The sequence below is a fragment of the Pseudorasbora parva genome, chromosome 8 (genome assembly GCF_024679245.1).
Source record: "Pseudorasbora parva isolate DD20220531a chromosome 8, ASM2467924v1, whole genome shotgun sequence".
In the NCBI taxonomy this organism is placed as follows: domain Eukaryota; kingdom Metazoa; phylum Chordata; class Actinopteri; order Cypriniformes; family Gobionidae; genus Pseudorasbora; species Pseudorasbora parva.
In genome coordinates this window covers 14,729,222-14,738,477 of record NC_090179.1, presented here as the reverse complement: position 1 = coordinate 14,738,477, position 9,256 = coordinate 14,729,222, and the positions used below count along the sequence as shown (strand labels likewise).

At 35.4% G+C, this 9,256-nt stretch overlaps 1 protein-coding gene across 3 annotated transcripts in view; it reads right to left on the bottom strand.

The window, feature by feature from the left end:
* Nucleotides 1-184: 184 nt before the first annotated feature.
* Nucleotides 185-9,256, bottom strand: part of zgc:153184 (uncharacterized protein LOC751652 homolog) — a 38,817-nt gene continuing 29,745 nt past the window's right edge. For all 3 annotated transcript variants that reach the window (XM_067450183.1, XM_067450185.1, XM_067450184.1), the window contains 2 exons: nucleotides 7,694-7,897; nucleotides 185-1,977 (listed from right to left, as the gene is read on the bottom strand). In XM_067450183.1, coding sequence (XP_067306284.1) covers nucleotides 1,567-1,977; nucleotides 7,694-7,897 — 615 coding nt within the window. In that variant the 3' untranslated portion in view covers nucleotides 185-1,566. The remainder of the gene's footprint in view (nucleotides 1,978-7,693; nucleotides 7,898-9,256) is intronic.

Sequence of the window (9,256 nt, the reverse complement as noted above, 5' to 3'; positions counted from 1 at the left end):
TCATTGTATTGAAAGGCCATTGTGCTAAATAACTCTTGGGTTTCACAGAAGGTAGAGTTGTAAATGATGACAATTTTTGATTTCTGGTGAACTAATACTTTTATAGTGATAAAAATAGCAATATATTGTTAAAGTTGAACCATTACAAACCCTAAAATACAGTAAAAAAGCAAAGCTCTTTGTAAATAAAGCTCTTTATTCAGTCTTATATGGCTAATAAAAGGTCATTGCAGTACAGTACAGTAGCTTTGCAGTCACAGTGATACATCTCAGGCTTTTCATTTAAAAATAAAGTATATTTGCATAGCAATGGAGACTGCTTGTAAATTTGGCTTTTGCAATATCTCTGCCATATTTTGTTTGTATTTAGCTCATTGCATCTTTGCAGGATTTAACAAAAAGAAAACTTCAACCATCAGAAAGTAAAAGTGCAGTGTCTTCTGATTTCACAACTACACACTCTCCAAACGTCCTCCAATGACAGCAAACCTAAACACTCAAAAATCATTTACAGAGTGTATCTGTTTTTTGCTATTTACAGAGCCTAGGCCTGCCGCAGAGGCATGAGAGATAGTTTAAAGCGCTTATTTCAGTGATATTTGTCTTGTCACAAGTCATAAACTAACATAAATATTCATACAGGGTAAAGGCTCGAAAAAAGCTTTAAAAAAATGGAGAATGCTCTCTAAAGCTGAAAGCGTTCTCATTTTATGAACAGCAAATAAGAATTCAACATATAAGTTTACTAGAAAGTACAGTATATGAAAGCAAGAATATTGAGGCGTATGAATAACCCTACGGTATGAATGAAAACTCAAATCCAATCCAAGCTCATGAGAAAATGTAACTATTTAACCTGTTAAGCTGAATCCCAACTTTTGAAAAAAATCCTAAGAAATGCATACTCAGACTAAAACAAATACAGTCTGTGAATCCTTTTCACTAAAAGCATAATTATGGTCTCATTTGAAAGCAGACACCTAGCAGTTTACTGTAAAGTCAAAATGATAATATTTTTTGTAATCAAAAAAAGCTATAATAAGCTTCAAATTTTTGTAAAGTTATTAGAAATTTATTTGTATGAAATATGTTTCATACACAATACAAGTGGGCCTTGGAGAAATCTAGAAATGCACCACAGCTAAAGCCACAAGTCTGACCATGTTATATTTCAGATCTGAAGATGATAAGTCTAAAACTCTGAATTTTATTAAAATGTTGGCGAATTGGTGGCAAAATTCGTATGAATAATACAAGGGGATTTGTGTGAAAACAAGTTTCCAGGTTCATACGAAATCACACGAAAACAAACAAATGAGATCATACAAATTCACCACCAACACGCCAAAACGTAAATTGTCATGAAAATGAGTTCATAAAGTCTAAACTTTTGTGTGCTATTTGCTTTAGCATTATATTAAGTCCTCAAATCCACAATCCTAAAAGAGAAGAATCCAGTCCTGGGAACCAGACACTGTCGATCTTCATCCATCCTGGAGTGTGTTTTTTAGAAACTTCATTAATAATGCTTATCTTGCAAAATAATCCATTTTGGATCCATTACATCTATTCGGAGTTGTTCTCTGCATCCAGCACTTCTGCCAAGCCCTCTTCTGTCACTTTCTCCCCTTCTTCTTGGGCCTGTTTACAGTCAGAAGGTTCAAATCCTCCTCCAGTTACTTCCTCCACTTTTCCTGTGTGGGTTACTTCAGTCCACTCATTTTCTTGGGGTACATCTCTGTGCTCTGTCCTGTCTTTTTCCTCCTGTGGGTCATCGATGGCTTGAGCAGAGTCTGTTTTATCTGCTGTATTCTCCTGCAAAGGCCCACTGATCAATTCCCCTGCATCCCCATTCTGCTGTTGATTATGTGGCTGAAATGGAGAGTCATATCCTTCGTTCATTTTTGTCTCGTCGCAGGCTGACTTCCTGTGCAGCCGTGTGGGAAGCCGTCGCTTGAAAGACAGCCTAGCTCGACTCTGTGGAATGAATACACAAAATCAGAACACACAAATATTGGGTAAAATGAAGGCTGTAACCAAATATTTATGATTTGCCAGGACTAAGTGCATCGAGTCATTCATTGGAAAAAATAAATGGGTTCCCCAGTAATCTGTAATTTATTTTGTCACTGACCATATTTTGATTAGCAAAAACCAGGACACTCTGCCCTGCAATGAGATACTCCAATGATACTTGAAGTTTACTCAAAGATGCCTTATTAATGTCAATCCATTAAAACCAGGACATTTTCATCACTTTATAAAAAACAGCCAGGACAAGACTTGAAAACAGGAAATTTGGTCACCCTACTGAAATTTAGACCCCCTACACCCTGATTAGTGTGGTAAAACTGATAAATAAAAAGTTATTTATTTTTAATTAAACTGAACTATTTTTATCAATACTTTTCAGTACTAAGTAGAATAAAAGCAACTTTATAATCAACATACTTTTTGACTATAGTCAATTATCCTGGTTGAGCCTGTCACAATGCATTCTGGGATGAATTTCTGTGACAGATACATATTTATCGTAGTTAGAAGGCAGTATAATGTTCCTGCCTTGCTTCTGGCACAGCCTGTGTGTACGCGGCGCACATATGATGCCTTGAAATGATCCCTAAGATTAGGCTTTGCTGTTGTGTTGCTCTTGACTGACAGCTCTCCAGTATTGGATTATACTAGATTTTAAGGACATACAACAAAAGTAGGATTTAGCAGTTTTACGTTAAACCTGAACTCAGAGCAACCATTGAAAACCTACAGTAACTATGTATAGAATATAATCCTAGTGTACTGATACAGCAGTGTACACTACATCAGGGGCAAAAAAAAGTCAAATTTTTTTTTTGTTTTAAATATATTTACTGTATGTAAATACTATACTGCAGTAGAGTTGAGCCGTTTCATTGCTGACAAATTGTAAAATACATGTGCAGGTTTTGTCTCCTACATTGTATTTTAGGTGAATATCAGTTTGTCTGACTGTTTTTATTGCTGAAAATAATTCAGTGATAATGAAACAACCTGAATCCTGATGACCTTTTTGCAAACCTTTATGGTCAGATAAGATCAAAAGAGATCAAATACATTTGCAAATAAGGCATCATTAGATCTGATTCGGTTGCTTAAATATTAGAAGGTTTATACAGGATATATGTAAATACACTGTAAAAAAATATTTCGAAAAAAAGTTACCTGGTTGCCTTAAAATTTTGAGTTCATTGTAATTAAAATTTTGAGTTAATACAATGAACATTTTTGGAGATTCGACAACCTTTATTAAAATATTATTAAAATATTTTGTAAGCATATTGGGTAATTGTGTGTGTTTTATTTCTGATGACGCAGTGAAACATGCCAAATAGTGCTATTTTCATGATTTATCACATTTTTTATGTGGTGCAGATACCAAAATATTTTGAGTTTCTATTTACTGAACAAATTTCCTTCATTGTATCAACTCAAATTTTTAAGTTCAATAAACACAACATTTTAAGGCAACAAGGTTACTTACTTTTTTAAGTTAAACCAACAAAAATCAAAAAAAAATTTACAGTGTATAAGTTCATTCGTTATTTTATTTATTTATTTATTTATTTTTGTTATGCAAATTTTAAGAGAACATTTCATTTTAGAATTTTGCAAACAGTATTGAAACATTCATTTTCAGTCTTCTATAAACTTTCTGAAAACTAGTAACATTAGTTACGTTTCCGTTTTTTTAATCTATGAATAAAAAAACTATGGTGTGCTAACGTTTTGAGAACATTGTTAAGGACCGGATATGTTTGAACAAACATTTTATCAATGTTACTAGAAATACTTTTGTTCATCATTTTGAGAGAACCTTTCCAGAAAGTTAGCCAAAGTCCTGAGAACGTTCCCTGTTACAGCCTATCTAAGGATCACTGATTTTCCCAAATAAGACAGCATTGCTGTCCTAAAATGTAGTCCTAACCCTACAACTACCCCTATGCTTAACCCTACCCATAACTTCTCCCTCAAATCAGAGGAAAATTATGTTGAATAACACTGATGAAGAAGCACCCAAACCCTGATTGTAAGCCTAAACTTGACATAAACTGTAAACTTGTCCCTCAGTTTGATTGGAATGTTGTTCCAGGATCAACAAAGATGTTGATACAGGATCATGTTGTACTTGGTGAAATCACATTAACCCTATTTAAGAACACTGCATGATGCAGTATAAAATATGCAATGATAAACATTTCCGAATGGTTCAGGTCAAAGAAAAGTTCAAATTCGCGGTTGATTTGACTACCCATTCTTTTGTCACACTGAAACCGTAAGGTTAAGTTGAGCCAAATGGCATTAGTTTTCAATGCAGTGTGTTCGGTATGTATACTGCATAGCCATATAGCATTATTCACCAGCTAAATACTTATTTAACATAAGTAGTCATGAGTTGGATTCTGCTGTGAATGCCCTTAGGAGAAGTACAGATGGTGAAATGCAGAAGTGGCCTGATTGGATTACAGTTCTCAAACCCTGTTATGTACTCGGGCGGTGCATGGAGAGTCTCTATAGGCTTACGCAGAGCTTAAGCACACAATAACTGGATGCACGCAAAGGGACCTGCTCCTTCTCACTGGTGTCATCAGATCTCGTTCTGCACACATCAGAGATTCGCTGAGAAACAGCAAGACTCTAAGAGGTTACTGCTGAACTTTCAAGAGATCAGGTTTTGCCCTTCACATTAGTCTGCAACAAATCCAGGTTTTTAACTACCAGTTCAAGTTAATTTATCCCTTGCGGTCATATATGTATACGTGTTTGCAGCCCTGCGAAGTGCCAGTAATTATTTACTGATTCAATCCTAATCCTGTCACAGTATGTTTGAAATTCATATACGTATAACAATATAGTGACAGAAATGGTTTAAATATATTTAAATAGGGATGAACAAAAAAATTAGCTGGGAGTAAAACTTTCTGTTTTCTTGAAAAAGTATTGCGTTCCCTTGAGACTTTTGCGCGAAAATGCAGTTTCATGGGGGAGCGCAATAATTTAGCAAGAGCCAAACATACTTGCAACGTGGCACAAACCTGTCCTTCAGAAAGAAAATTAGGTTCAGGTAAAGAAGTGACATTCACTTACGTTCAGTACAGTACAAGTAAACCATGGCTGACACAAATTCCTTACGGCAGAACAGTGGAAATGTACTGAGCTCCTAAAGGGACACAGTGATGGTGAAAAAAATGAAGATGAGAGGAAATTGCAAAGTTTCATGGGGGAACACAATACTTTTGTGAAAAAATGCAAATGTTGTACAAAAGAATACAAATTGCATGGGGGAATGCAATACTTATCGTGAGAGAATACAGATTTTCTTGGGGAACACAATGCTTTTGTGAGAAAACCCTAGTGCAGCAAATCTACTTTGCAGTCAGGACGTCTAGCAACTCTTTGTTGGCTTGCGACCTGGAAAAAGCAAACTCTATATCGTGTAGAGTCGCTGGGCAGGCTTAACATAATGTTGGCAGAGTTGCGACAGGTTCTCGTGCTTCTTGTAAACAAAGAAACTAGCGAACGGCGGTCTTTCGAATCGGCTTTGGCCGTGACTCTGGAAGACTTGAAGTTGGGCTTTTCTCTGGGAAAAGAACGGCACTGAAGTCATTCTTAAAGGCCCACTGAAGTGCCTTGAAACGCCCCACATTATTCAATGTGTTGACGTGATTTCACTCTGAAACGGCTCCCAGCTGTTAGCAGCTCCTCCCCTTTTTTGAAAAAGCCAATAGCGTTTCTTTAAATTTACAGTTTGACTAGAGCGCTTTCCTTACTGTTTGGTAAAGCCAGACTAGCCAGTTTCCTCTAACTGTTTTATCATCATAATCTCCTGCATTCTCTCGCAAAATTATTGCCCCCCCCCCCCCCCCCAAAAAAAACCTTTGCATTTTCACAGTAAATTATTACGTTCCCCATTAAACTTTGCATTTTCAAGCAAAAGTATAGCGTTCCCCCAAGAAAATCTGTATTCTCTTGAAACTGCATTTTCTCCAAAAAATAGCAATCCTCTAAAAAAATCTGTATTCTCTAGCAAACGTTTACATTTCCAATGAAACGTAGAAATCTCTCGCAAAAGAACCGCTTTTGCGTTTCTCCCCCAAAAATGTTATTCACTTGCAAGTGTTTGCATTTTCTTGCAAAAGTATAGCGTTCCCCCAAGAAAATCTGTATTCTCTCGCAAAAGTATTGCGTAACCCCCATGCAACGTTGCATTTTCTCGCAAAAGTCTCTTGTGAAACATCTTTGCATCTTCCCCCCGTCCAGGGCCGTACCCACCATTGAGGTCCCCGAGGTCCGGACCTCGGTAATTCTCTGAGGTGTACATAATAGAAGTTGCAAAATAATAGCCTATTAAGGCAGCGTGTACAAACAGGTGTTCTCGCCTCACCCGGCGAGATCATTTAGTCATTTAGCCATTCCAATGGATGCGCCGCACTTTTCAATAGCGCCAACAGCTGGCAGGTTTTGTCCATTTTTACGCGTTGAGCGCCCACAGTTCAACTTTGGGTGAACATCAATGTCCAATCATAGTGGAGGAGAGGCGGGACAAATGCCACAACCACCAACCGGCGCTTCGAACAACCGCGAAAGCGCTTAATAATCAGGGATGCAAACTAATAACGTTTTCTTGACCTGGTTATCTTGGAAGCCTTTAGTAAATTTACATTTACAACTTTGTTTTTACTGATACAGACGAAAATGAAAAGACTGCTTCAAACAAAGCTCAGCTTTGAAAAGAGAAAAGATACAGGGCAAGAGAAGGAGACTGGGGAAAAAAGAAAGAGAGAAGATGATGGTGATGAGACAGAAAGAGCAGGTAGCCCACTGTGCTCAGAATAGAAAAAGCATAAGCCTACAATATATTCCTAATTGCTACACATAATGTGATTCTTGTCTGTGAAATCCAGGCTAAAGTCTCATAATCTAATATTGAGATTAGGAGCATCACATTTTGATATCACTCATTGGTTATATTTTCACATTGATTTCTATCTTTGACATGATCTTACTCATTCAACATTAAATATATCAAGGTTATTTGTTCAAATAATGTTCTTTACATAATGTAAATCACAAAAGTTAACTTCAGCTAGGTTTTCAAAGACGGAGTCACACATATGTCGTCTTTGGCTCAATTTAACAACAAAACAGATTTTCTAATTTGGAGTCTAATTTTTTTGCAACATTTAACCAGATTCTCATTTATAAAAATCTGTTGTCTTCTCAAAATAATTTATACTGCACACTGACATGGTTTTAAAGCTACAGTTAGCTGATTCTTTGATTTTCTTATGTCTTAAAATGCATATGTAAAGGAGGGAAATGTTTTTTTTTCAAACCCTCCAAAATTCATATTTGGACCTCGGTATTTAGAAAATCCTGGGTACGGCCCTGTTCCCGTCTTATTTATTTTTCACCATCGCTGTAGGAGCGTATATTTCCACTGTTCTGAAGTAAGGAATTTGTGTCAGCCATGGTTTACTTAGTGTAAACATTTTGTACTGAATGTAAGTGAATGTCACTTTGTTTACATGAACCAAATTTTCATTCTGAAGGACAGATTTGTGTCACATTGCAGATACATTCCCAAACAAGAGTGAAGAAAACTATTACAATGTGTTTTGTTCCACTTGATATTAAAAGTGATATTAAGCCAGTTGACCTTGTTGATGTTGGGCAGGGGTGTGCCCTCGACCGGCTGCTCGAAGCTAACCGGCGCCTCATCTTCACAGGACAGATGAATGGGCTGCAGGGCGGAGCTCACAGAGCTGCAGGGGCTGATGGGGCAGGACGCAGTGGGTGGCTGTTTAGACTCTGGGCTTTTGGGTGGGGAGAGCAGGACAGTTGGAGAAAGAGCAAGATTTGCCTGAAAGAGAAAAGAAAGGAATGTTTTAAAAATGTGCTTTAATAGAGACAAAGCTATAGTGGTCAACTGATATGGGTTTTTAAAGGTTGATATCTGGAGAGCAGAGAATGATCTCATGCAGATATAAATATTATGCAACTCAATAATGAGGAGACACACATACAGTTGTGGGAATTATATGAACAATTACCTTACTTATTATTAACTACTGTATGTTTGGTGGCACAGAGGGCAGTGTGGTGCTAAAGACATGATGGAGGAAAGGCACGATTATTAACACTAAAACAATACAATACAAATAAACGTTAACTGAAATAAAATATATGTTGAAAAAAAAAACTAAACTTATTTTGTTTCATATATAGTTGCTAAGCAACTTGCTCATTTTTGGGGGGTTTTGTTTAACTTGAAGTACTAAAATAACTAAAACGAAATAAACCAAAACAAATAAATACAAATCAAAGAAAACTATTAATAAAAAAGACAAAAGTACAAAACAAAATCACTGAAATTAAATAAAACTAAATATAAAAATAAAATAAATATAACTAATATAATATAAATATAAATAAAATATAAATAATACAAAAATAGAACCAGCTCAAGGCAAGTCGAGTTCAAGCCCTATTTAACAAAGTTAAACAAAATTAAAATGTAATAAAATAATGTATTGAGAATATATGTATATATATATGTGTGTGTGTGTGTGTGTGTGTGTGTGTGTATGCATATATATATGTGTGTGTGTATATATATATATATATATGTGTGTGTGTGTGTATATATATATATATATATATACACATATATATGCACACACACACACACACACACACACACACACACACACACACACACACACACACACATATATATATTATATATATATATATTCTTAATACATTAATTTTATTACATTTTAATTTTATTTGTTGACTTTTAACTTTGTTAAATAGGGCTTGAACTCGACTTGCCTTGAGCTGGTGCTATTTTTGTATTATTTATTTTATATTATATTATATTATATTATATTATATTATTAGTTAAGATAAAATTTAAAAAAAGTTAAGAAATGAATGACAGTACAACACTGTCAGTAGAATTTATTTTTATTTATTTTATTTATTTATAAATAAATAAGGGGGGGGGGGTAAAAATGAATGGCAATTAAAATACACATTTATAAGACCATTTAGTATCTAAGTTCTTAAAATAATTTATCTTGACTACACAGATGCTGTGTCTTACCCATGTTTAACCTCTTCCATACACTATTGGACACAGATTAGGACTAGTTTATATTACACTGGTGCTGCCTAAAATAAATCAGCCTAATCTCAACAAACTAAAAAGTTAAGA